At 43.9% G+C, this 26,754-nt stretch overlaps 1 protein-coding gene across 3 annotated transcripts in view; it reads left to right on the top strand.

Moving 5' to 3' along the window:
- Positions 1-12,540: 12,540 nt before the first annotated feature.
- Positions 12,541-26,754, top strand: part of ITGB4 (integrin subunit beta 4) — a 49,707-nt gene continuing 35,493 nt past the window's right edge. Inside the window, exon 1 of one of the 3 annotated variants that reach the window (XM_069953330.1) lies at positions 12,541-12,926. In XM_069953330.1, coding sequence (XP_069809431.1) covers positions 12,911-12,926 — 16 coding nt within the window. In that variant the 5' untranslated portion in view covers positions 12,541-12,910. Of the gene's footprint in view, positions 12,927-14,994; positions 15,015-26,754 lie in introns of those variants that run through there. The other 2 variants (XM_069953327.1, XM_069953329.1) reach the window with 2 other exon arrangements.

Below are 26,754 nucleotides of genomic sequence, written 5' to 3'. Positions count from 1 at the left end.
AGAGAACTATTTGTAATCTGTCCTTTGCCCTTAGTTGTTTCCTCCAACTTTTTTTCTTCTCTGTCCCTTGGCATCCTCTGTTGCTTCTTTTTAGATTTGTGTTTGTTCATTTACATAAAAAACTTCCAGGTCACAGGGGCCAGTAAGCTGCAGGTGGGTGGGGTTTCAGTGGGCAAGGCTTAATGAGCCAGGATTCTATTGCACACTTACGTCAGTAAGGGCTTGTTCACTCAGAGCAAAAGCAGCTGAATTTCTGCGCTGAATCAGCGCTGAAATTTCAGCCGTTAAAATAGGTGCAGAGCTAATTTGCATTGTGTTGAATGGAAATTCTGCTCTGCAGTACACACTATGGAATTTGCGCACTGAACTAATCCGCTTTCCGCCAGAAGAATGAACATGTTCATTCTTCCGCTAGAGGAAGCCTATACAAACCAATAGGGCTCTGATTTTCTGTCTCAGCGCGGAATACGCGCGTATTCAGCACGGAATACAAGCGTAATACAAGCGGAAATTACGCGCTGAATCAGTGCGGAAATGGGGAAAAAAGGGGGGGAGGAGGATTCTAGTATATATTCTGGTATAGTCTAGTTTACTCGCCAAATACTCGCTGAATGCATGCGGATTCAGCGCGGATTCCTCGAGTATTCCGCGCTGAATTTGTCAAGAGCTGATTACGAGCTGAACACTTTCCTAGCGGAATACGCAGGGATTCTGCTTATATTCTTCTCGGAATTCAGCGTCAATTGATTTCAGGCGGAAATATTTTCTCACGTAATCCGCCCCTTTTGCTCTGTGTGAACGTAGCCTAATACATGGACAGAATGGTGACTGACATGAGCTGCAGGACAGTACAACAATATTGTTATTTACATAGCTCCAACCTATTCTGCAGTGTTGTACAGACATTGTGGTCCCTGTCCCCAGTGGAGCTCACAGTCCTCCATGCAAACATTGAGGGACATGAATCTGTTATCCTTGCTGATGTTGCTTCTGTGCCCCCCACAACATGGCTAACCTCTGTGCCACTCACAACATGGCTATCGGCTCCTGCTCTCCTCCATGTCATGCTGCCCTAACTGCTGCAGTTTCTACTGGACTCAGATGTTAGCTCCTCCCACAGGGGTGGGGCTAAATCATTATGGATGCATAACCACTCCCACCTGATGACTCACTGGAAGGAACAGAAAACAAACAGGGAACGTGACATCACAGGAAGTAAAGAAAACGCAGACAGAGTGGTCAGGTGACTAAGGCTGCATTTTCACACATAATAGCCACATTTACCAGGGCACAAATAGTGATACATAATGGCATATTAAAATGGTCACTGTCATCTAATTTTTTTTTACATTTTTTGCAAATCCCTTAATCTGCCAAAATTAAATGTTTACCCCAAAAAAGAAAAGTCTTCACCACTAGGTGTCTCACTTCTCTGCAATCTGCTGTCTGTTGTTAGGGTAAATTTGTCTGCAGTAATAGAGACAAGAAAGAACTCAGGTAATTGGGAGGCTTAATAACTAGAGATGAGCGTCATAGGCTGTATCCATGTTTTCCCGGACTGTCTAGGGTTGCATTCACCACTTCAGCCACGTATTCAAATGTTATACGATTGGACTCTGGCATGTTCAAGTTGCGCTCATCTCTATTAGCTAGTGCTCTGTGCAGGAGAGGACCTTGCAAACTACAACTCCCATCATGCCTGGACAGCTAAAGCTTTGGCTGTCCAGGCATGATGGGAGTTGTAGTTTTGCTACCCCTGTGACATAGTATATTTCCAGCAGATGAGCTTTTACAGGTTATCAGTGCGTGAGACCTCTGTGTCGTGACCTCCTGCATTCTAGTCGTTCAATGGAAACATTTTTCTTGTCCTCTTCAAGAATTAGTTTTAAGACAAAGGGTAACTCTCCAGACGAGAATATTACTTTCTTATCCATTAATACTTTATAGACTGGCGGTAAAGTCACAAGAATCTAGAAAGGGGGGGGATCTGATGAAACCACAAGCCTGTTATTAAAGCCAATGAAGATAATTAGGTTGCAGGAGATGGCTCTGATCAATTCATCTATAGGAGTTTGGCTTTATCTACCCCTGGGCTGTGTGTTATGGTACTTTTACACGGAGCGATAATTCGCCTGATCGCATGATTAACGATTTTGAATGAACAATGTTTTTTTTATAATGAACAATGTTTTTTTTATAACGATCAGCGTTTAGACGGAACGATACATCGTACGGAAAATTCGCTATGCGATCGTTTAAGCCTATCTCACACATAGGTGAAATCGTTGAAAGAATGTTTACACGGAACGATCTGCGAATTTTTTTGCGAATGATCAACAATGATTTGAGAACATGTTGAAAGATCAAAATGAACGATTTCTCGCTCGTCGTTTGCTCGTTCGCTGCCGGATAAACCGTTTAAGCATATCTCTAAATCATGGTGAAAACAACTTGGACAAGATGGCTGCTTTAATAATAATGTACATACAACACAAAAATAAAAAAAAATGCAATCAAACAAACAGATTAAAAATGTTACCTATTCACTATGTAAATGCAAGTCACTAATAGTGTGTCTACACAGATTTATCTGACAGATTTTTGAAGCCAAAGCCAGGAATGGATGTGAAAAGAGGAGAAATCTCAGTCTTTCCTTTATGATATGTTCCCTGTTTAGAGTCTTCTTCCTGGCTTTGGCTTCAAATATCTGTCAGATAAATTTGTTTATGTAAACGCACCCTAAGGGCCCTATTACACAGAGTGATGGTGTGTTTGCACTGAGAGATTTATCTGACAGATTTTTGAAGCCAAAGCCAGGAACAGACTATAAACAGGGAACAGGCCATAAAGGAAAGTCTGACATTCCCTGTCTTTTCAAGTCCATTCCTGACTTTGGCTTTCAAAATCTGTCAGATAAATCTGTCTGTGTAAATGCACCATATATTAGATCCATGTAGAAAAGATAACAATCATGAGCTGATTGTGTCTTCAGGTCCTGACTAAAAATCATCGGCCGCCGACTGCATCGCTACATGTACTCCAGCGGGGGGGCACTTTTTCGCTGGGACCGGGACGAGGTGGCTGAGGCAAAAGACGTCCACTCACCTCCCCGTTTCCAGCGGCGGGTCCCGAATCGCGGCGCTCCGGTGTCCGGCCGCTTCCTGGTGTTTGACACGGGCCCGAGACGTGACGTCTCAGGTCCGCTCAGCCAGTCAGTGAAGGAGGCGGGATCTGTTTCAAGTCCGCTCAGATCCCGCCTCTGTCACTGACTGGCTTGAGCGGATCTGAGACGTCACGTCTTGGGCCGCGTCAGACACCAGGAAGTGGCCGGGCACCCGCCGCTGGAACTGGGGAGGTGAGTGGACGTCTTTTCCCTCAGCCACCTCGTCCCCGGTCCCAGCGAAAAAGTTCCCCCCTCCTTCCCCCGCTGGAGTACCCCTTTAAGGCTATGTTCCCACACAGTATTTTTTAACCAAAACCAGGAGTGGATAGAAAACACAGAAAGGCTATGTTCACACACTTGAAATTTAGTGGATGGCCGTCGTTTAATTGCAAATAACGGCCATTGTTTTAAAATAACAGTAATTATTTGCCATTAAATGTCGGCCATCCACTGTATTGCAACAGTGTGTGAGCATAGCCTTTTTTGTGTTTTCAATCCACTCTTTTGGTTGCAAAATACTGGGCAAAAATACTGTGCGTGAACATAGCTTAAGGGTGTCTTCACACCTAGCGGCTCGCAGCGTAAATTACGCTGCGAGTCTGTCCTTGCAGATCACTTTCACTACATACACGCAGTGGTCTGAACAACCACTGCGTGTATGTAATTCTGCCGGCCCCTTTAACCCCTTCAGCTCCCGCCCGGCTCCCACTCCGCTGTATACATTACCTCTCCTCACTGCACTGGTCCCAGCGTACTGCTCTCCTGCCCGGCCAATCAGTGGCTGCGGCAGGGCAACACACTGATTGGCCGGGCGGGAGAGCAGTACGCCGGGACCCGTGCAGTGAAGAGAGGTAATGTATACACCGGAGTGGGAGCGGGAACTGAAGGGGTTAAGGGGCCGGCAGAATTACATACACGCAGCGGTCGTTCAGACTGCTGCGTGTATGTAGTGAAAGTGATCTGCCAGGACCTAGCCGACTTGCAGTGTAATTTACGCTGCGAGTCGCTAGGTGTAAAGGCACCTTGAAGGAGTATTCCAGGCCTACTAGTGTAAAAGGTAACAGGGTCACTAAGGAGTAGTTGAATCGCCTCAGCCTGTAATTGGCTAAGCTGACAGGTCCTGCTCCCATTTTTGTGTATATACATATACATATATATAATATATATATATATATATATATATATATATATATATATATATATAATGAACCTTTCACGCTCATCTTACTGGAATCACCTTGCGCTTGAACATGGAGTTTCCATAAAACTGTGCCACAGAGACAATAGAGCTGTAGTGATAGCAAGTATAACAGACCCAGCCCTGTACACAGGGGAGCCCTGGGGTAAGGAGTATAGCTTCATCCTGTACAATCAGACAGTCCTGACGCGTGTCAGAGCCGCTCCTCCCTCATTCCTCAGAATCTGTCACCTCTGGCAGCTCAAGCCCAGACTCATTCCTTATAGTAACACAACATACTGTACATCCCAAAGGCAGGAAGCCTGTGCGCAATCCCCCATGGACGTCATGTTCCTATAAGTCACGGCCATAAAACACTTTTATCTAATGAAAAGCAATGACCCTATATCATGTTCACCGCTCAATAAAAATAAAGTGATTTCTAAAACTTTGTGTGGCTTCACTGCAATAGTTTGGTGTTCACCATCTGGATTTTCTGTGGGTCCTTCTATCAATGGGATCAGGAGGAGGACGTGTTCAGTGTCAGTGTAGGAGCTGCTATTTGCAGGGGATTTATCTCTGTGATGTTCATATTTAATTATAACCAGGGGTTAGAAAAAAAAAAACAGCGCCACCCATGTCCTCAGGTTGTGTGTGGCATTACAATAAAGCTCCAATCAAAGGGATTATCCAGTGCTACAAAAACATGGCCACTTTCTTCCATAGGCAGCACCGCTCTTGTCTCCAGTTTGGTTGCAAGTTTTTCAACTAGGTTCCATTGAAGTGAATGGAGCTTAATAAAGGTGTTATCCAGCGCTACAAAAACATGGCCACCTTTCCCCCCCTCTCTTGTCTCCAGTTCAGGTGTGGTTTGCAGTTAAGCTCCATTTACTTCAATGGAACTGAGTTTGAGACCCCACCCAATCTGGAGACAAGAGAAGGGGAAAAGTGGCCATGTTTTTGTAGCGCTGGATAACCTCTTTAATTGCAAACCAACCCTGACCTGTAGACAAGAGTGCTGCTGTCCCTGGAAGTAAGTGGCCTTGTTCTTGTAGCGCTGGATTACCCCTTTAATTGAACAAAGCACCAAAACCCACACCCAAACTAAGGACAGAAGTGGTGCTGTTTCTGAAAAAGAGTGGCCTTGTTTTTGTAAGACTGAATAGCACCTTTAAAGAGATTACCAAAATATTTTTTCTTTCAATGCAACAAAAAAAAAAAAAATCCCAAGTCTTCCAGTACTTATCAGCTGCTGTATATCCTGCAGGAAGTGGTGTATTCTCTCCAGTCTGACGCAGTGCTCTCTACTGTCCATGTCAGGAACTGTCCAGACCAGTAGAATGCCCATAGAAAACCTCTCCTGCTCTCCACACTGAAATGAATACCACTTCCTGCAGGACATACAGCAGCTGATAAGTACTGGAAGGAAAGATTTTTTTTAATAGAAGTGAATTACAAATCTGGCACTTTCTGGTACCAATTGATTTGAAAGAAATAAACATTGGTGAACTACACCTGTAAGCTAGCCATACACATGAGGTTAATGCCAGCCAGATGTGCCAAATTGAATGGGACTGACCACTTTTCACCCAATGTAGGGGGAGAAAGAAAGAGAAGCAAGGCTGCTTGGATGTACACAGGCCCATTCCTCTGTTTCTTCCCTGAGCCACATTTTGTTTCTCTCTTTTCTCCGTGTTTTGCACTCCTCCTGGTGAGACCCACATGACCGCAATTAGCAGGAGACACCTGAGTGCACATGGTTTTAATCCCTCCTGTTTTTTTCCCATTCTGTTTGCTGCAGCTATGGTGAGCGCAATACCTTATCCAGACTTGTGCTGCTTGGGGGCGACCTTCTCCGCCGGCGGTGCTGGCCGGGTTCTGGTGTGGTGTTTTTGGGTCTGGTCCTGTGGCATGGGGGTCGCAGGGCCGTCCCATGGCCCCCGTTCCCTGGCTGTGCACGCCTGCGGGGTTGGTGGCCACTGACTGGCACGGTGTGGACTTAGTGTAGGGACCCATGTGTATCAGATACCGGCACGAGGTACATGGGGCAGTATGGCTTGATCAATTCATACACAAAATTCTGATGTGTTTTATATTTAGCCAAGCGGCACTAGTATCAGCCATAGGTGTGATGTGCAGCACTCTGTTTCTTCCCTGAGCCACATTTTGTTTCTCTCTTTTCTCCGTGTTTTGCACTCCTCCTGGTGAGACCCACATGACCGCAATTAGCAGGAGACACCTGAGTGCACATGGTTTTAATCCCTCCTGTTTTTTTCCCATTCTGTTTGCTGCAGCTATGGTGAGCGCAATACCTTATCCAGACTTGTGCTGCTTGGGGGCGACCTTCTCCGCCGGCGGTGCTGGCCGGGTTCTGGTGTGGTGTTTTTGGGTCTGGTCCTGTGGCATGGGGGTCGCAGGGCCGTCCCATGGCCCCCGTTCCCTGGCTGTGCACGCCTGCGGGGTTGGTGGCCACTGACTGGCACGGTGTGGACTTAGTGTAGGGACCCATGTGTATCAGATACCGGCACGAGGTACATGGGGCAGTATGGCTTGATCAATTCATACACAAAATTCTGATGTGTTTTATATTTAGCCAAGCGGCACTAGTATCAGCCATAGGTGTGATGTGCAGCACTCTGTTTCTTCCCTGAGCCACATTTTGTTTCTCTCTTTTCTCCGTGTTTTGCACTCCTCCTGGTGAGACCCACATGACCGCAATTAGCAGGAGACACCTGAGTGCACATGGTTTTAATCCCTCCTGTTTTTTTCCCATTCTGTTTGCTGCAGCTATGGTGAGCGCAATACCTTATCCAGACTTGTGCTGCTTGGGGGCGACCTTCTCCGCCGGCGGTGCTGGCCGGGTTCTGGTGTGGTGTTTTTGGGTCTGGTCCTGTGGCATGGGGGTCGCAGGGCCGTCCCATGGCCCCCGTTCCCTGGCTGTGCACGCCTGCGGGGTTGGTGGCCACTGACTGGCACGGTGTGGACTTAGTGTAGGGACCCATGTGTATCAGATACCGGCACGAGGTACATGGGGCAGTATGGCTTGATCAATTCATACACAAAATTCTGATGTGTTTTATATTTAGCCAAGCGGCACTAGTATCAGCCATAGGTGTGATGTGCAGCACTCTGTTTCTTCCCTGAGCCACATTTTGTTTCTCTCTTTTCTCCGTGTTTTGCACTCCTCCTGGTGAGACCCACATGACCGCAATTAGCAGGAGACACCTGAGTGCACATGGTTTTAATCCCTCCTGTTTTTTTCCCATTCTGTTTGCTGCAGCTATGGTGAGCGCAATACCTTATCCAGACTTGTGCTGCTTGGGGGCGACCTTCTCCGCCGGCGGTGCTGGCCGGGTTCTGGTGTGGTGTTTTTGGGTCTGGTCCTGTGGCATGGGGGTCGCAGGGCCGTCCCATGGCCCCCGTTCCCTGGCTGTGCACGCCTGCGGGGTTGGTGGCCACTGACTGGCACGGTGTGGACTTAGTGTAGGGACCCATGTGTATCAGATACCGGCACGAGGTACATGGGGCAGTATGGCTTGATCAATTCATACACAAAATTCTGATGTGTTTTATATTTAGCCAAGCGGCACTAGTATCAGCCATAGGTGTGATGTGCAGCACTCTGTTTCTTCCCTGAGCCACATTTTGTTTCTCTTTTCTCCGTGTTTTGCACTCCTCCTGGTGAGACCCACATGACCGCAATTAGCAGGAGACACCTGAGTGCACATGGTTTTAATCCCTCCTGTTTTTTTCCCATTCTGTTTGCTGCAGCTATGGTGAGCGCAATACCTTATCCAGACTTGTGCTGCTTGGGGGCGACCTTCTCCGCCGGCGGTGCTGGCCGGGTTCTGGTGTGGTGTTTTTGGGTCTGGTCCTGTGGCATGGGGGTCGCAGGGCCGTCCCATGGCCCCCGTTCCCTGGCTGTGCACGCCTGCGGGGTTGGTGGCCACTGACTGGCACGGTGTGGACTTAGTGTAGGGACCCATGTGTATCAGATACCGGCACGAGGTACATGGGGCAGTATGGCTTGATCAATTCATACACAAAATTCTGATGTGTTTTATATTTAGCCAAGCGGCACTAGTATCAGCCATAGGTGTGATGTGCAGCACTCTGTTTCTTCCCTGAGCCCCATTCCTTTTGTGTGCCTATTCCCATTGCCCTCATGAATGCTCGGCCATGCATACAAGTGTATTGGGGGGGGGGGGGGGGGGGGGTTGCTATAGTCAGCCTTACCCATGGCAACCAATTAGGGATAAGCTTACAGCTTTCTAATCTGGATTAGAACAATGAAACGTGATTTCTGATTGGTTTCTATGAACAAGACTGTTTCCGCCATGGTTGTGATGCATGAGGCCTGGTGTATATAGGAAAGCCTTCTCCATCCAGTGCGGTGTTGAGGAACGCTTTGCTGGGACCCTATGCAGAAAAGTAACAAACCGGTGACTCAGGGACTTTGTGTAAGCAAATCTGGGACTGAGTGACTCGGATAAGTCCCCCCACTGAGAAATACAAATGTCTCCTCTTTCCTGCTTTAAAGAAATTCACAATATATTGGTGACTCTGCGAGGAAGGGAAGAAAAGCTGCAGCGCCTCCTGTTCCCACACACTTGGCCTAAGTCTGCTCAAAGGTCACCGCCTGCTCCGCACAATAACTTCAAGGCGCCCAATTATTATTCAAATAAGAGTTGGTATGCTGGGCAGGGTTACATCCAGCACCGGGCCCCTGCACCCCCTCCCTCATAGACAGATAGTGATGGATGGATGGATAGAGGTAGACAGAAGTATAGAGCTTTATCTCTATTCTAATAACATAGGACCAAATCCCATAACGCATTGTAAAATGCAAGGAATACTGGAATAGATATGGCGACATTTAATAATCCATATTTATGGCTATTGTAGTCACATTTGTATCAGAATATATTCTGTCAGATGATCGTTGCAGTCGTTTTTCTTTTAACATGTTAAAAGACAAATGACTAATATAGCAACGATCTGCTGCCATCACTGCGTGGAAAAGGAGCAGCGGCATGAGACCGCTGCTAGCTGCCCGGACGACCTAGCCATCACCTGGACAGCACCGCCCCCCCCCCCTGCGGCCCCGCCTGTACTCACCTGCTCGCTGCTGACGAGTGTAATAATGCTGCCAGCAAACCGGTTACGAGGAGCAAGCAAGCGCTGACAGTGCTCACTTGCCCCTCTCAGTCGCACCGTGTAATAGGGGCTTTAGGGTGGCCAGATCAATAATGTAAACAAGCGCCGATCTGCTAGATCGGTGCTCGTTTACTCAGCCTATTAGGGTCCATTTACACAGAAAGATTATCTGACAGATTATCTGCCAAAGTTTTGAAGCCAAAGCCAGGAATGGAGTTGAAAAGAGAAATCTCAGGCTTTCCTTTGTGACCTGATCTCTGTTTATAGTCTGTTTCTGGCTTTGGCTTCAAATCTTTGGTAGATAATCTGTCAGATAATCTTTCTGTTTAAATGGACCCTTATTTGCACGATAACGATCGAATTCGAACGATAATCGCACGTGTAAACGCAGCGAATGATCGAACGAAGAGCGGGAAATGGTTCATTTTGATCTTTGAACATGTTCTTAAATCGTCGTTTGCAAAAAATTTGCAGGTCGTTCACCGATTTTTCCTATGTGCGAGATAGGCTTAAGAGATCGCAAAACGATTTTTCCGTATGATATAGCGTTCCGTCTAAACGCTGATCCTTAAAAAAAAATTGTTACTTCGAAATCGTTAATCGTACAATCGGGCGAGTTATCGTTCAGTGTAAACGTAGCATTATACTGCTCAATTATCGTTTAGCAAGGACTGCACGGACATTGTTAACGATGTCCATGCAGCCCTTGCCCTACATTGTTCATACACTACCTCTCCACGCTCCCAGTCTCCTCCTACCTTCTGCTCTCTTCCCGGCACCACACGCAGCAGCTTCTCTGAGCTAACAAGCCTCTCAGCCAATCAATGGCCGTGGCAGTTTCGACCAGTGACTGGCTGAGCTGACTGGCTGATCGTGTCATTGGCTGATAATTGTCTCTATTACATGGAGCAAGAATCAGCCTGATTCAGACGATTATCGCTCCATGTAATATGGCCTTTAGGGTTGTATTAGGCAGCCCAGGTGTCCGTAAATGGGCACTGATCTCAGTGATCAGGGCCCTCACAGCACTTGATCATTCATGCAGTCTTTTCCTACAATCCATACATCCTGTATTATATGGGGAGATGTGCAGTTGATGATTTATATCTCCCCATATAATAGGGCCCTAAGGTCAGACTGGTGTGGATGTCTCATCTAGAAGACCGAACAAAGGATGGCGAGAACAATAGTTTGGGAAAAGGTAGGAAGGGACTCAAGGCAAATATATTAAACTATCAACTGAAGGTCACAAATTGTTGGACAAACTTTTTCCACATAGTTTTTATGACGTTTGCACTGCGCACGCCACTGTCTTTAAAGAATAGACGGCTCATAGCTTGATCTTAGCAGGCAGGGGCGGATTAACTTTACCATAGACCCAGGGCTGTTCACCAAGCCCACTGTAACTATGGCAGCATTAGCGTGGTGTCCATAGTACAGGATAGATAATGTCAAGTTGCCCTGATTTGTACAAAATTGTGGTAAAAAGTACTGTAGCCAGGAGACAATACACCACTGAAAGTATAAGTCTTTTTGCCAGATTGGTGCACTGGGGGGGGGGGGGGGGGGGGGGGGTTAGTCCCACCCCTAGTACACCAAAACGCATAATTAGCATAAAATGTAAGCTCCAATAGCACAGAAACGGCACTGAGGATGAAGCGAAGGAAATTACTCTCATCCTCAGCACCCTGTGCACTATAGGGACATAGATACTTCTAACCTGATAGTTTCCCTTTATTATATCTGCTAATCCATAATAAATCTATACAAATTTACAATGATTTTTTTTCTAATCCACACCTTTAAACATCATTCTTCCTACTTTAAAGCGACTCTGTACCCACAGTCTGACCACCCCAAAACCGCTTTTACTTTCAGATAGCTACTTTTAATCCAAGATCTGTCCTGGGGTCCGTTCGGCAGGTGATGCAGTTATTGTCCTAAAAACAACTTTTAAACTTGCAGCCCGTGCCAAACGGGAGTATCTGTGCCCTAACTTTGCACCACCGCTCCGTCGCTCCTTCCCACCCTCTTCATGCTGAACATTGCACAGGTGGTTAACGATCCAGCCCATGTGCCGGGCTGCCACAGCTGACGAATAGGAGACAATCTGCCTGGATCATTCCTAACAATGAAGGGTGGGGAGGAGGGACAGAGGGGTGGTGCAAAGTTAGGGCACAGATATTCTAAGCCCCAGCTGTTGGGCATGGGGCTGCAAGTTTAAAAGTTGTTCTTTAGGACAATAACTGCATCACCTGCCGAACGGACCCCAGGACAGATCTTGGATTTAAAGCAGCTATCCAAAGGTACAAGTGGTTTGGGGGGGTCAGATTGTGGGTACAGAGTCACTTTAATAGGAAAAATAAGCTGTCTGTCTGTATTATACTCCAGAGCAGCATTCAAAATTCTGCTGTTGGGTAGTGAAACCAGTCCAGCATGTTGACAGATGCATTCCTGATCACTTAGCTGAGCTCCTATGTAGGGGTCAGTTATATTTTTCAACATGAGATTACTGAACTGTAAATTCGAGAAGAAAAAAAAGCTCTGTGCATACATTGAGCCAGCAGGGAATCCTGGGAGAGTTCAGCTTTGATGTCTGCGAAATTGTGAATGCAGCCCTGGACTGTAATATGGGCTGTGACTCAATATAACTAATTTAAAAGTTACTTTTATGCAAATACTAGATGCACGGTAAGTTGTTAGGCATATGTTTTATGATATGTAACCAATTGCACTTTGTGTATCCAGAATAATTGCGCTGACACAATTACATGTCAGCAAAACGTATCACCAATTGCCCAGCAGTCAATGTCAAGCTCAATTCAGCATAGCCGCCCTGTTGATCCAAATACTGCATTCTGGGCAGGGGGAGGATGGTTTAATTCACTCTTTTGCCCTTTGTTCTCTTTGCCCCCCCTTCATGCCGCCACCTCCCCACTAACAATCTTTTTTTTTTTTTTCAGTAACTGTGAACTGAAAGGCTTGCTGGCTGAAATCTCTCTCACTTCCAGCTTTATCTTCCACCAGAGAAAGTGAGAAGAGGGGGGAGTAGATGGTAAGGGGAGGAAGGGCTGTTCTAGCATTGTACCTGCCCTCCAGGTGTGCTCACAAGTTTATGGAATGTCAGAGACAGCAGAGCAAGGTCTGAGTCACGCACAGGCGTCCATAAAACTCCTTTTTCCTCTCTCTCTCTCTTTCTCTCTCTTGCACTTTTCACAAAAGGGGAGGGAAGGACCTGTCTCTCCTTCAGGAGACTGAACTCCAAACTTTCTCTCCGGACCTTGTTTTGAGTAACATACCATCAACCGTGAAGGATTACAAAAGGGCAGAGCTGAGAGTTGGCATACCTTCTGCGCAGGATCGCAGGCGCGGGCATATCAAATTAAACCTATTGGGATTTACTTCTCTACCGGATGAGGCTTCTTTCTGGTAAGTCTAAAGGACTGTTTCGTTCTGTTTTTGTCATATGACATGAAGTAACTTTATTACGTATTATACATATGTGTAATAATATAAAAATAATCTACATATGCAATGTACCGGGCTCAGATATAGAGGTGAGTGCCGCCACCACCTACAGACAAATCAACTATACAATCCATAGTCGTTTACTAAAAATATACCGAACTACAAAAGTGTCAAGTTCAAAGAATCCTGCCACTACCCGGTCCGCCCAGGGTGAGAGATCAGGAAGAGTCTGTTTTCTCAGGTGCTCGGAAAATAATTTTACCCCCTCCCCCCCCCCCCCCCCCCAGCTCCTTTAATGCTTTGTTTTCCGTCATTCGGAATTTGCTGTTTTAGTATTTTTTACGGTCACTGTTGGGTTTACTATACATCACTACTGCAATGTTACAAAAGTATACAGTGAACTTGTACCTTTTAATAAATCCTTCGTAGACACATGACAGTAGCATTTCCTATGGAGAACGCAGAGCGAGACGTCCGTTCTTCAGTGTTATCACCCAAAACTAGACAGGGACAGCTAAAAAGTGAATAGAAATCTAAAGACAACTAAATTTTACCTTCACACCACAAGCCATAGGTTTTCCTGCTAAGTAAGGTTTTCCACAAATAGAACTTTTTGCGTTTTAGTAGGCATGGAGGTTGTAGTGTATACAGTTGTATATATAGGATGTCTAGTAGATGGATTCTCTGTTGTTACTTGATGCTACGAGGGTGTGATCCGGTACATGTCAGCAGAAAACATACCTGGAGGGATTGCCTTTGAAAGGTGAGTCGGATTGGAGGAATGGCTGTCTACATTCTGCACAATGGAGAGCAGCTCCAGGTGTTTGCTTAGATCAAGAGGCACCGATGTCCATTAACATTACTAATGGCCGCACTAAGAGCTTTCTTTACAACATACTCCATTACCTGAGAGCTATGCTTGGCTATAGTAGGAACCAGGATTAGCACATGTACATAGATGTCATACATTATGTACACTAAGCTATTGCATTGTGCCCAGTTTTCCCACTAGTTAGTATTTTACAGGTGCTTTATGGTGTAGGGGTACGACTGGGTAACAATATGTCTCGTTTTTACGATCATTTGTGTTTAGATACTAAATAACTCCGCTCCCTACCAGTAAGGAAATGCCTGACAGGTCTGACACAACGGCCCTGGTTATAAGCCTTATTTACGACTCGCAGTATTGTCCGTTCTATGGGATGCATTGTTCTATAATCTGTGAATAAACAATCCCACCTGCAGGTGCCACCATGTGGAGTCTACACCATAGACGTCATTCTTTAGCTGTGCGGGCCCTAATCCGGGTGGGTACATACAATCACCTGTACTGTACATAGATTGAGGTCACTGACTAATCCATGGGGGTCAAGTAGGCAGATTTAGGAATACAAGGCATGTAGAGCATACAATGCTATGGTTGTCACTACTCACCCAAGACCCACAATGCAAGCTAATAGACTATGCAGATGCCTAATGTATATGTTATACTGTGACTTCTTTACCTCATATATACACAAACATACATATGCTACCCCCATTACTGTATATTGCAGCTCCTACTATTTTATTATATATATATATTGGATTCAATCTGTTCCTGCCCACCCTCCTTGTTAGAAGCTTCCCCCCAAACAGCTGATCACCGGATGATCACTTCTTCAATTCCCAGTAATCAGCTGTGAACTATAGTGGAAAGTAACAGCAAGTGTTCAATGACAGTTGAAATTGATCCCTGTTCCTGCTTATTGATTGGAAGACTCTCCTACAATATAATTGATTCCATTCACAATCTTAGCATGGTCTTATGGGCATACCATTGGTGACAGAAGCAAAAGTGTAGAGTTTCGACCAGATAGATGTCCCTGACTTGAGAGTTTGTGTCCTAATACAACAATGTAGAGGCTGCATTGTCTCCAACTATTGTACCATGTTTTTTTTCTAATTGGAGCTTATTATATTTCAATTAAGCAAGAAAAAGGGAACCAAATAACCAAATTATTACTGAGAGGATCCTGGAAAACTATCGGCAGTATAAAGACACAATGGGTAAGTGAGCGCAGGCAAGGTCTGAAAAAACAAGTATATCCTTGGTTAGAAAAAACAGTAGAGAAGACCCGGCACTCACCAAATAGTTCTTGCTAATTTATTGTAGTGCAAGGACAGGTTTCGGCCAAGCATGGCCTTCATCAGTGGTACATCTCAATCTGATGAAGGCCATGCTTGGTCCAAACGCATCCTTACTGTACCTGATGCCTATTGCACTACAATAAATTAGCAAGAACTGTTTGGTGAGTGGCGGGTCTTCTCTACTGTTTTTTTCTGGATACCTACTGCCTCGAGCATTACCGCTACGGAAGTGCCGTCCTTTCCATATTGTTTCAGTATCCTTGGTTAGAAGCCAGACTGAGAGGACCCCAGTTTGAGGACTCACAAGAGGATTTCGAGTTCCTAAAGTCAGGTTGTTGTAGCTAATTCACACTGTAGTAATGTACCAAAATATTAGGAGGTATGTAACATTAAAAGGCAATTGTTACAGAGTACAGAGGCAGAAAAAGGACAATAGAGCAGGAGACCATGGATGACCAGAAAAACAATCAATGGGAGTTCTCAAGGAACCGCTTGTAAATCAGGGTTAAGCAAAAAGTGAAGAGGAAGTGTAGGAAGAGTTCACCAAAAATCCTACAAGTCTACTTGTCAAAGTTCTAGACGTGTAAGAACCTAAAGGTTATCCAGCAGTACCAGGTAGGACTACAGTTAGTCTACCTCTGCCGCAGTTGTTAATACTCTTTTTATTGTGCATATGTGGTAGTTCCCCTTTAATAGGGTCCGTTTCAGGTCCTATTGCTTTTGGTAAGTGCAAGGTCTAAATGATGGAAACGGGAAGTCATAAAGTAAAGGATGGGAACGTAATCTCCAACATCAGTTTCCATGAAAACTAAGCAGCTCTGTTAAATTCACCAGACCCCAGAAGGTTATCTGAAAAGGGCAGAATGCATGTTTTATCTTTAACACCATCTTTTCTTTAAGATAGGGATAATTAGAGAGTGTCATGACCTCGTTCTGCAGGATGGTGAACGTCCAGCTAAACACTCAAGATTACCAATTAACTACTAAAGATAATACTGACTTAAAAATCAGACCCCTAAAATTAATTCAGACCCCAGACCAGAACCCTAAAAATAATAAAGAACTTACATTAAATAAACTCAAATTAATTCAGAGCCAAGACCACTAACACTGGCCAGACTGCCCACATTATAGCGAATGTATCACTTGGTACATTGCTTTGTGTTTTTTAAGAGAACAGACTAACGCAGGGATGCCAGTGGGGTTCCAGTGCGCTGCGCTGCCCGGCATGAAGCACTGGGGGCAGCCCGCCGGCCACCAGTGTGACGATCTACCCTCCCATCTGTGACGCAGCTCCCTTAATTCTAATGGGGCTGTGTCACAGAGGGGAGGGGATATTGTCACAATGGGGGCCAGTGAGCCTGCCCCCAGTGCTTTATGCCGGGTCAGGGCTCAGAAATAGACCGGCGCCGTGCACGAGAACTGGGCGGCAGTTCAAAAAAGGCTCCAGTCTATTCATGTAAAAACACAGAGCGATGTTCCTAGTGGTACATTCACTTTAAAGTGATGCTGTCACCTGTGATTACACAGGTGATGTTTACAGTAGCAGCCACAGACCTTGGTGCCACCAAGGTGGGGAGAGAAGACTCAGCAACAGAGAAGCCCCGCCTCTGTGACACCTTTGGCCCAGTGGTACCAAGGTTTAAAACTTGTTTTCTACAAAAAATATGCCCTGGACCTCCCAAACTGGAGTAAATGTACAATGTGCAGCAGCCACTGTTGTGGCTTCTGCTGTGACCTTCACGGGTGACAGAATCACTTTAAGGGTACAAACACACACAGCGTATACGCAGCAGATATGCAGCAGATTTGATGCTGTGTTCAGTTATTTAGATCTAATCTGCTGCGTATCGCAGCAGGAAATACGCAGCGTATATGCCGTGTGTGTTTGTACCCTAAATGAAACCTCAGACCACTTTACCACTATTTTTATTTCACTTCCTGGCCAGGTCAGGTCTTATGTGCCTGAGTTCTGCTTGATGGACCTCCAGTGCATTTACGGTGCCAGGGGTTTGGGATCTGGATAGCGAGAAGTCTAGATCTGGACATAGACCACCATCCAACAATAAGCCCACCTAATGTCATACACTTAGCCACTTAGCTACAGTCCATGTTAGGCTGAGTGTAGAGAACATCAAGTAGCAGTGGGGCGTGCATTTTGTGGAGTAGGCAATTGATGGAAGTCAAGTCAAAGCAAACCTACCTTTTTGTCAGGCCAGGGAGTGGTCACCGGATAGGCACAGAGTTACAAGGAGGGGTCAGCAGTTTATTCAGACTGAAGGCAGACAGGTCACCTAAGGTCAGGCTGGTGGTCAGCAGCAACAGAAAGGCATAGAGTAAAATGTTAGGCAGGTCAAAGGGGAAACCAGGACACAAGCAGGTCACCCAGGTCAGAAGTCACATATCAGATAGAGTGGGGAGTTACAGCATCGGGATGTTATCTAACTAGGAGAATCTGCAGCCTGTAAACATAGCCTTAGGGTTCTGTTACACTGAGCAATTATCGTTTAAAAAGACGATATAATGGCCAAAAATACGCAATTATCTGCCCATGTAATAACACCTAGCGATCAAACAATGAACGATAAGGTTTTCATTATCTTTCAACATGTCAAAAAAGCGTTGTTGGTAGTTCTTTGCTCATTCTCATTTCTGTTCTCTGATTAAACATGCTGGGGGTTGTCCTGAGCGAGCATAGAACGATTGTTAACCACTATTGTGGTGAGCGATTTCAGATCATTCTCAAAAGCGATTGGTGATCATTTATTGTTGAGAACATGAAAATCGCTTCATGTAATACCACCCGTAAGGACGTATTACACAGCATGATAAGGAGGGGGAAGCAAGCGCCGACCTGTGAGGTCTGCGCTTGCTTTGCCCTCATTCCCTGCTTGCTGCAAGCGGAGGGCTGCGGGTAGCGACGGGAAGGGCTGCCAAGATGATCCTTAGATCTTCCGGGCTGCCCATTGAAGTCAGTGGCTGTCTGCTGCTGCCACTCCGATTGCACGGAGCGACGAGCAGCAGATCCTGGCTGACGTATTGAAAAACCACAATCACAATGTCGGCTGATCGTAGTTTTCTAACATGCGATATTACCCGAAACATTATCCAAGTACGGTGTAAACCAGGCAAAAATCTAGGTGCACATACTTGTGCAATGCCTGCATCGGGCCGTCCGGCTTTACTAAGAGGCCGGCTTTATTTAAGACTGCCATACGAGTACGCCAGTCCTGATAAATGTCTCCTAAGGTCTCAACCTTCTCTCAGGTAACATAGAACTTGCTTATCAAGGCTGGAACATCCTGTTTCAATGACTTAGATCGAAAGTAATCACGACTCATAAGTCCCTCTGGCCTAGGCCCTATTACACGGAATGATTATCGGCCGTATTCGGCCAATATCAGACGCTATGGCCGATAATCTGTGTAATAGAAGGCAACGATCAGCCGACATGAAAGATGTCGGCAGATCGTTGCTGTCATTTGTCTTTCCACATGTTGAAAGTCAAATGACTGTGATAGCAGAGATCTGCTGCCATCGCTCCACGGAATAGGAGTGGCAGCAGTCCACCGATATCCTCTATGGGCTGTCTGGACAATCTAGCGATCTAGCTGACAGCTCTCGTTTGCTCCTCTATGTCGCTCCATATAATAGGGGCTTTAAAGGCTACCTATCACTTCAACCAACTCCTGCTCCTTCTGTTTAGGGTCAGAGCAGTAGACGAGGGTAAGGGCCCTATTACACCAAAAGATTATCTGACAGATTTTTTTAAGCCAAAGCCAGGAATGGATTTGAAAAGAGGAGAAATCACAGTTTTTCCTTATTACCTGCTCTCTGTTTGTAGTCCATTTCTGGCTTTGGCTCGGAAAAATCTGTCAGATAATCTGTTGGTTTAATAGGGTTCTAAGTATTGAAAGCTTTACTAAGGAGTAGAGTGGGTTCTGCCCCAATCTCCTATATAACAGGTTCCCTTTAACGCCTCCTCAGTATTAGGCTGGGTTCACACTACGTATATTTCAGTCAGTATTGTGGTCCTCATATTGCAACCAAAACCAGGAGTGGATTAAAAACACAGAAAGGATCTGTTCACACAATGTTGAAATTGAGTGGATGGCCGCCATTGGCAAATATTTGCTGTTATTTTAAAACAACAGCTGTTATATTGAAATAATGGCCGTTATTTACTGTTATATGGCGGCCATCCACTCAATTTCAACATTGTGTGGACAGAGCCTTTCTGTGTTTTTAATACACTCCTGGTTTTGGTTGCAATATGAGGACCACAATACTGAGTGAAATATACGTAGTGTGAACCCAGCCTTAATAGGTAACTTCTTTTCAATGGGAGATTCCTTTCCGCTTATCTGATAACAAGCGGTGGACCTGTGCGTCCATCACATCATCACATGACCAGGGCAGATTCTTATCAACTGGAAGTAAACAAGGAGGATTCCTATAGATTACCTGCGAGTAGAGATTCCCACAGGAGGTATCCTGGAAACATATATCTCCCTTATACAGACAGCATTTATTTGCTGAAAATTGAACACTCCCTTTATATGCAACTGAAATATTCCTTAATAATCAATAAAATCTGAATTTGGTTTTGGACAATGCTTTTTATAAGAGAAGTCCTATGAATATATGATAATATTACAGGCTCCATTTCTGGGACCCACAGTGATTATAGTGCTTGGAAAGCACTATATTGTAATCCGTCTTCTTCTTCTTCTTCTTCTTCTTCTTCTTCTTCTTCTTCTTCTTCTTCTTCTTCTTCTTCTTCTTCTTCTTCTTCTTCTTCTTCTTCTTCTTCTTCTTCTTCTTCTTCTTCTTCTTCTTCTTCTTCTTCTTCTTCTTCTTCTTCTTCTTCTTCTTCTTCTTCTTCTTCTTCTTCTTCTTCTTCTTCTTCTTCTTCTTCTTCTTCTTCTTCTTCTTCTTCTTCTTCTTCTTCTTCTTCTTCTTCTTCTTCTTCTTCTTCTTCTTCTTCTTCTTCTTCTTCTTCTTCTTCTTCTTCTTCTTCTTCTTCTTCTTCTTCTTCTTCTTCTTCTTCTTCTTCTTCTTCTTCTTCTTCTTCTTCTTCTTCTTCTTCTTCTTCTTCTTCTTCTTCTTCTTCTTCTTCTTCTTCTTCTTCTTCTTCTTCTTCTTCTTCTTCTTCTTCTTCTTCTTCTTCTTCTTCTTCTTCTTCTTCTTCTTCTTCTTCTTCTTCTTCTTCTTCTTCTTCTTCTTCTTCTTCTTCTTCTTCTTCTTCTTCTTCTTCTTCTTCTTCTTCTTCTTCTTCTTCTTCTTCTTCTTCTTCTTCTTCTTCTTCTTCTTCTTCTTCTTCTTCTTCTTCTTCTTCTTCTTCTTCTTCTTCTTCTTCTTCTTCTTCTTCTTCTTCTTCTTCTTCTTCTTCTTCTTCTTCTTCTTCTTCTTCTTCTTCTTCTTCTTCTTCTTCTTCTTCTTCTTCTTCTTCTTCTTCTTCTTCTTCTTCTTCTTCTTCTTCTTCTTCTTCTTCTTCTTCTTCTTCTTCTTCTTCTTCTTCTTCTTCTTCTTCTTCTTCTTCTTCTTCTTCTTCTTCTTCTTCTTCTTCTTCTTCTTCTTCTTCTTCTTCTTCTTCTTCTTCTTCTTCTTCTTCTTCTTCTTCTTCTTCTTCTTCTTCTTCTTCTTCTTCTTCTTCTTCTTCTTCTTCTTCTTCTTCTTCTTCTTCTTCTTCTTCTTCTTCTTCTTCTTCTTCTTCTTCTTCTTCTTCTTCTTCTTCTTCTTCTTCTTCTTCTTCTTCTTCTTCTTCTTCTTCTTCTTCTTCTTCTTCTTCTTCTTCTTCTTCTTCTTCTTCTTCTTCTTCTTCTTCTTCTTCTTCTTCTTCTTCTTCTTCTTCTTCTTCTTCTTCTTCTTCTTCTTCTTCTTCTTCTTCTTCTTCTTCTTCTTCTTCTTCTTCTTCTCTTCTTCTTCTTCTTCTTCTTCTTCTTCTTCTTCTTCTTCTTCTTCTTCTTCTTCTTCTTCTTCTTCTTCTTCTTCTTCTTCTTCTTCTTCTTCTTCTTCTTCTTCTTCTTCTTCTTCTTCTTCTTCTTCTTCTTCTTCTTCTTCTTCTTCTTCTTCTTCTTCTTCTTCTTCTTCTTCTTCTTCTTCTTCTTCTTCTTCTTCTTCTTCTTCTTCTTCTTCTTCTTCTTCTTCTTCTTCTTCTTCTTCTTCTTCTTCTTCTTCTTCTTCTTCTTCTTCTTCTTCTTCTTCTTCTTCTTCTTCTTCTTCTTCTTCTTCTTCTTCTTCTTCTTCTTCTTCTTCTTCTTCTTCTTCTTCTTCTTCTTCTTCTTCTTCTTCTTCTTCTTCTTCTTCTTCTTCTTCTTCTTCTTCTTCTTCTTCTTCTTCTTCTTCTTCTTCTTCTTCTTCTTCTTCTTCTTCTTCTTCTTCTTCTTCTTCTTCTTCTTCTTCTTCTTCTTCTTCTTCTTCTTCTTCTTCTTCTTCTTCTTCTTCTTCTTCTTCTTCTTCTTCTTCTTCTTCTTCTTCTTCTTCTTCTTCTTCTTCTTCTTCTTCTTCTTCTTCTTCTTCTTCTTCTTCTTCTTCTTCTTCTTCTTCTTCTTCTTCTTCTTCTTCTTCTTCTTCTTCTTCTTCTTCTTCTTCTTCTTCTTCTCTTCTTCTTCTTCTTCTTCTTCTTCTTCTTCTTCTTCTTCTTCTTCTTCTTCTTCTTCTTCTTCTTCTTCTTCTTCTTCTTCTTCTTCTTCTTCTTCTTCTTCTTCTTCTTCTTCTTCTTCTTCTTCTTCTTCTTCTTCTTCTTCTTCTTCTTCTTCTTCTTCTTCTTCTTCTTCTTCTTCTTCTTCTTCTTCTTCTTCTTCTTCTTCTTCTTCTTCTTCTTCTTCTTCTTCTTCTTCTTCTTCTTCTTCTTCTTCTTCTTCTTCTTCTTCTTCTTCTTCTTCTTCTTCTTCTTCTTCTTCTTCTTCTTCTTCTTCTTCTTCTTCTTCTTCTTCTTCTTCTTCTTCTTCTTCTTCTTCTTCTTCTTCTTCTTCTTCTTCTTCTTCTTCTTCTTCTTCTTCTTCTTCTTCTTCTTCTTCTTCTTCTTCTTCTTCTTCTTCTTCTTCTTCTTCTTCTTCTTCTTCTTCTTCTTCTTCTTCTTCTTCTTCTTCTTCTTCTTCTTCTTCTTCTTCTTCTTCTTCTTCTTCTTCTTCTTCTTCTTCTTCTTCTTCTTCTTCTTCTTCTTCTTCTTCTTCTTCTTCTTCTTCTTCTTCTTCTTCTTCTTCTTCTTCTTCTTCTTCTTCTTCCTATTTTTCTGCGCGTAATACAGCCCGAACCGCGCACACACTCTGTTCAAACTGCGTTTCGAAGCCCTCGGCGGTGTGAGGTGTGCTATCTATTTTTCATTTCGATCGGATTTACGTTTAAAGACCCCGAATTTCCCATAGAAAATAATGGCCACACTCTAACTGCTAACAGCCAATCACAGCACATATGCAAATAGCTGAAATATAGCAGCCAATAGGAACTCTAAGGTCACATGTCCACTATTGGCCAATAGAAGATGTAATATATGGAAGGTCCTTAACGATTTTTCCTCACTGACATGAGTAAGATTGTCATGGTAACCGAGCAATGATCTTTACTATTATAAGTACCCAGATCGCTCTTAAAGGGACCCAAGTCGCTCTTAAAGGGACGGGAGCCATGACACTTTTAAAGGGACCCAAGTCGCTCTTAAAGGGGCGGGACCCAAGTCGCTCTTAAAGGGGCGGGACCCAAGTCGCTCTTAAAGGGAAGGGACCCAAGTCGCTCTTAAAGGGACGGGACCCAAGTTGCTCTTAAATGGTCCCATGTAGCTCTTAAAGGGATCCAAGTCGCTCTTAAAGGGACAGGACCCAAGTTGCTCTTAAACGGAAGGGACGCATGTTGCTCTTAAAGGGACCCAAGTCACTCCAAAAGGTATGGAACCCATGTCGCTCTTAAAGAGACCCATGTCGCTAGAGACCTGGGTCCCTTTAAGAGCGACCTGGGTCCCTTTAAGAGTGAAATTGGTCCCTTTAAGAGAGACCTGGGTCCGTTTAAGAGCAAAATGGGTCCCTTTAAGAGCGAAATAGGTCCCTTTAAGAGCGAAATGGGTCCCTTTAAGAGCAAAATATGTCCCTTTAAGAGCGAAATAGATCCCTTTAAAAGCAACCTGTGTCCCTTTAAGAGCAAAATATGTCCCTTTAAGAGCAAAATAGGTCCCTTTAAGAGCAAAATGGGTCCTTTTAAGAGCGACCTGGGTCCCTTTAAGAGCGAAATATGTTCCTTTTAAGAGCAAAATGGGTCCTTTTAAGAGCGACCTGGGTCCCTTTTTAGAGCAAAAATGAGTACCTTTAAGAGTGACCTGGGTCCCTTTAAGAGCGACCTGGGTCCCTTTAACAGTGAAATATGTCCCTTTAAGAGTGACCTGGTTCCCTTTAAGAGCGACCTGGCTCCCTTTAGTAGCGAAATGGGTCCCTTTAAGAGCGAAATGGGTCCCCGTAAGATCGAAATGGGTCCCTTTAAGAGCAAAATCGGTCTCTTTAAAACGACCTGGGTCCCATTAAGAGCGACCTTGGTCACTTTTTAGAGCGACCTGGGTCCCTTTAAGAGCGACCTTGGTCCCTTTAAGAGCGACCTGGGTCCCTTAAAGAGCGACCTTGGTCCCTTTAAGAGTGACTCTGTTCCCTTTAAGAGCGACCTGGCTCCCTTTAAGAGCGAAATGGGTCCCTTTAAGAGCGAAATGGGTCCCTTTAAGAGCAAAATCGGTCTCTTTAAGAGCGACCTGGGTCCCTTTAAGAGCGACCTGGGTCCCTTTAAGAGACCCAGGTCGCTCCTAAAGGGACCCATGTCGCTCTTAAAGGGACGGGAGCCAAGTTGCTCTTAAAGGGATGCGACCCAAGTCGCTCTTAAAGAGACGGCACCCAGGATTAAAGTTTCTCTTAAAAGGAAGTCGCTGGTAAAGGGGCGCTCTGGAAGTCACTGGTAAAGGGGCGCTCTGGAAGTCACTGGTAAAGGGGCGCTCTTTTCAAGCACTATGTATTTCCCTGGAAATGCAAATCTAGTTAACTCATGCTGCGTTTACACGGAACGATTATCGTGCGAAATTGCACGATAACGATCGAATTCGAACGATAATCGTATGTGTAAACGCAGCGAACGATCAATCGACGAGCAAGAAATCGTTCATTTTGATCTTTGAACATGTTCTCAAATCGTCGTTGGTCATTCGCAAAAAATTTGCAGATCGTTCCGTGCAAACAGTCGTTCACCGATTTAACCTATGTGCAAGATAGACTTAAGTGATCGCAAAACGATTTTTCCGTACGATATATCGTTCCATCTAAACGCTGATCATTATAAAAAAAAGAGATTGTTACTTTGAAATCGTTAATCGTACGATCGGGCGAATTATCGTTCCGTGTAAACGCAGCATCAGGGAGCTCATCAGCAAATGTTCAATCCCCCTAAAGCACTGTCACAGGTGAAATGGAGCGTGACTTGGTTCCTATTAAAATCAAAGGGGTCATCTGTCTAATGCACAGCAGACACACTGGGTCCTTAGGAAAGATAAAGATGTTCCTTGTAGATGACTTCAGATCTGGTTTATTAGTGAACATCCTGAACCAAGACCCCTGTCTATTCACTCCAAGTATCCTAATAAGATTTGAAGCTATGATTTCTGAAGCAGACAGCCCCGTTAAGTGCTTTGAGGCAACAATCTTTATTATTTACAATGGAAGTCAATGGAAAAACAGATCAAAACGGAGGCACACAAATGCATCCATTTTTCCATCCGTTTTTGCATGAAAAAGAAAAAACGAATTGCAAAAATGTAATGTTATAGTGCAACATTTGGTTGACTGTATAGTTGAGTTTTACACCCCTGATCTTGGTTGTACACCGCTTCTTCTAACAATAATGTGTGCAGCAACCTGAGGTTTATAGCACTAATTAAACTTTTACAGTCTGACAACAAATTAGAAACAAAGCCTAGGCTAAATAGTGTGCATACAGTATACTCTTACTTGCCCAAACATATACACTTTAGTAAATGTTTCCATTGTACAATAGTGGTTCTCCGTCTTTACTCCTACACATCTTCGCTTTGGGCTAACCAATAACAGAGCATTTATCAGTCTCATCTTACAGCCGGTTACTGGATGAGGTCATGAAAGAAGAAGACATTACAAAGTCACTGCAGGAGTACAAGGAGTGGACCTGAAAGGCTTGCTGTGTTTGGGAAGCAGGATCAGATCAGGGATCTAACATATAATTTGCTGAGAGGGGGGGTCGGGGGACAGCTACTCCTCTCTTCATATATTATATAACAAAGCTTCAGCAATCACATGCTGTCCTATACATATGTATGGGAGACAATGAGCATTGTGATCCCGCTGGCTACATAAACAATTGATCACAATTATTCTAATATTTCAAATAGATTAGGGACCAGATGCAAGAGATGATGGTTCATTGTATACATTAAAGATTTAATACTGTGTATCAAAGGCCACTTAAAGCGTACCTACCTAGGGGAATGTCGAAAATTTTGATCGGTCAGGGTCTTCCTCCTCAGAGTCCCGTACGCACTAGGGACCTATCAGCAGGTTAGATTTGTCTAAATTGTTGATAGTTTCCCTTTAAAGGGAAACTAACAGCTGATTAGATACATCTAACCAGCTGAAATGTTCCTATAGAGAACAGTTTCTTACCTTGATCCGCGGCACCGTTTTTGTTAAGTTTGTAGTTTAGTTCATACCCTAATTAGGCGGTTTGGTGCACTGGGGGCAGGACTACAAAAAAACAAAATGGCGATGAGGATCAAGGTAAGGAAACTACTTTCATCCTCAGCACCCCATGGGCTATCGGGACATAACAGCAGGTTGGATGCATCTAACCTGCTGTTAGTTTCCCTTTAACTAAAAAAAAATACTCATCTTTGTGCAGAAAGATCTTTCGTCATGAGGTAAAATTCCCTATGGTAACCTGCACTCTTCGCTGTCAAGTTGAAGGCACCTGGAATAATGCTTGAGTCTCCTATTGATTTCAATGGGTCTCGCTTATATATGGGTGGGTCTGATCAAAGGAAGGTTGTGTAAAGTTGTAGGTTGGATGTATTTATCAGACTTTTCTAAGTGATATCAACACATAAATTATATTATGTCCGCATAGTAAAAAACTTGGAAATGAAGCAACTGTGCAGAAAAACTGAGCTAATCCCTGTTATCTGCTAATCTCTGATGACAATAAACAAGAAGAACAGGTAAAACTGCACAGAGATAGAGTCAAAGACGTTCATGGAAGAGAATTTAGTTCACATTGTTGCCAGAAATTGCATAGGAACCAAATCATAGGAGTCAAAAGGGGGCAATGATGACATAATAAAAAGGAGATAATCTAGAGATGATCAATTAGAAGACATAGTTGCTTCTTCTGATACATTTTACCTAAAGTATTCTTTACGACTGGGCTGAGTATTTGTAGCAAGTAACTGGCATGACAATAAGACCTAGTAGAGGTTTTGCTGAATTGCTAAATATAAGGCCTTCTCAGAAGGTAAGACCTAGCAAAGTTTTTGTTTAGAAGCATGCTCGCCGAACAGAACACCAGGGCATGCAGCTGTGTTTCTTTTTAGCCCCCCACCTTTGTCCCCTGCCTTCATCGTTCATTACAGAGCAGATGCATGCAGGACAAGAAGACCATCACCTGT

Source organism: Dendropsophus ebraccatus, chromosome 14 (assembly GCF_027789765.1).
Source record: "Dendropsophus ebraccatus isolate aDenEbr1 chromosome 14, aDenEbr1.pat, whole genome shotgun sequence".
In the NCBI taxonomy this organism is placed as follows: domain Eukaryota; kingdom Metazoa; phylum Chordata; class Amphibia; order Anura; family Hylidae; genus Dendropsophus; species Dendropsophus ebraccatus.
This window is presented reverse-complemented; position numbering and strand designations above follow the sequence as displayed.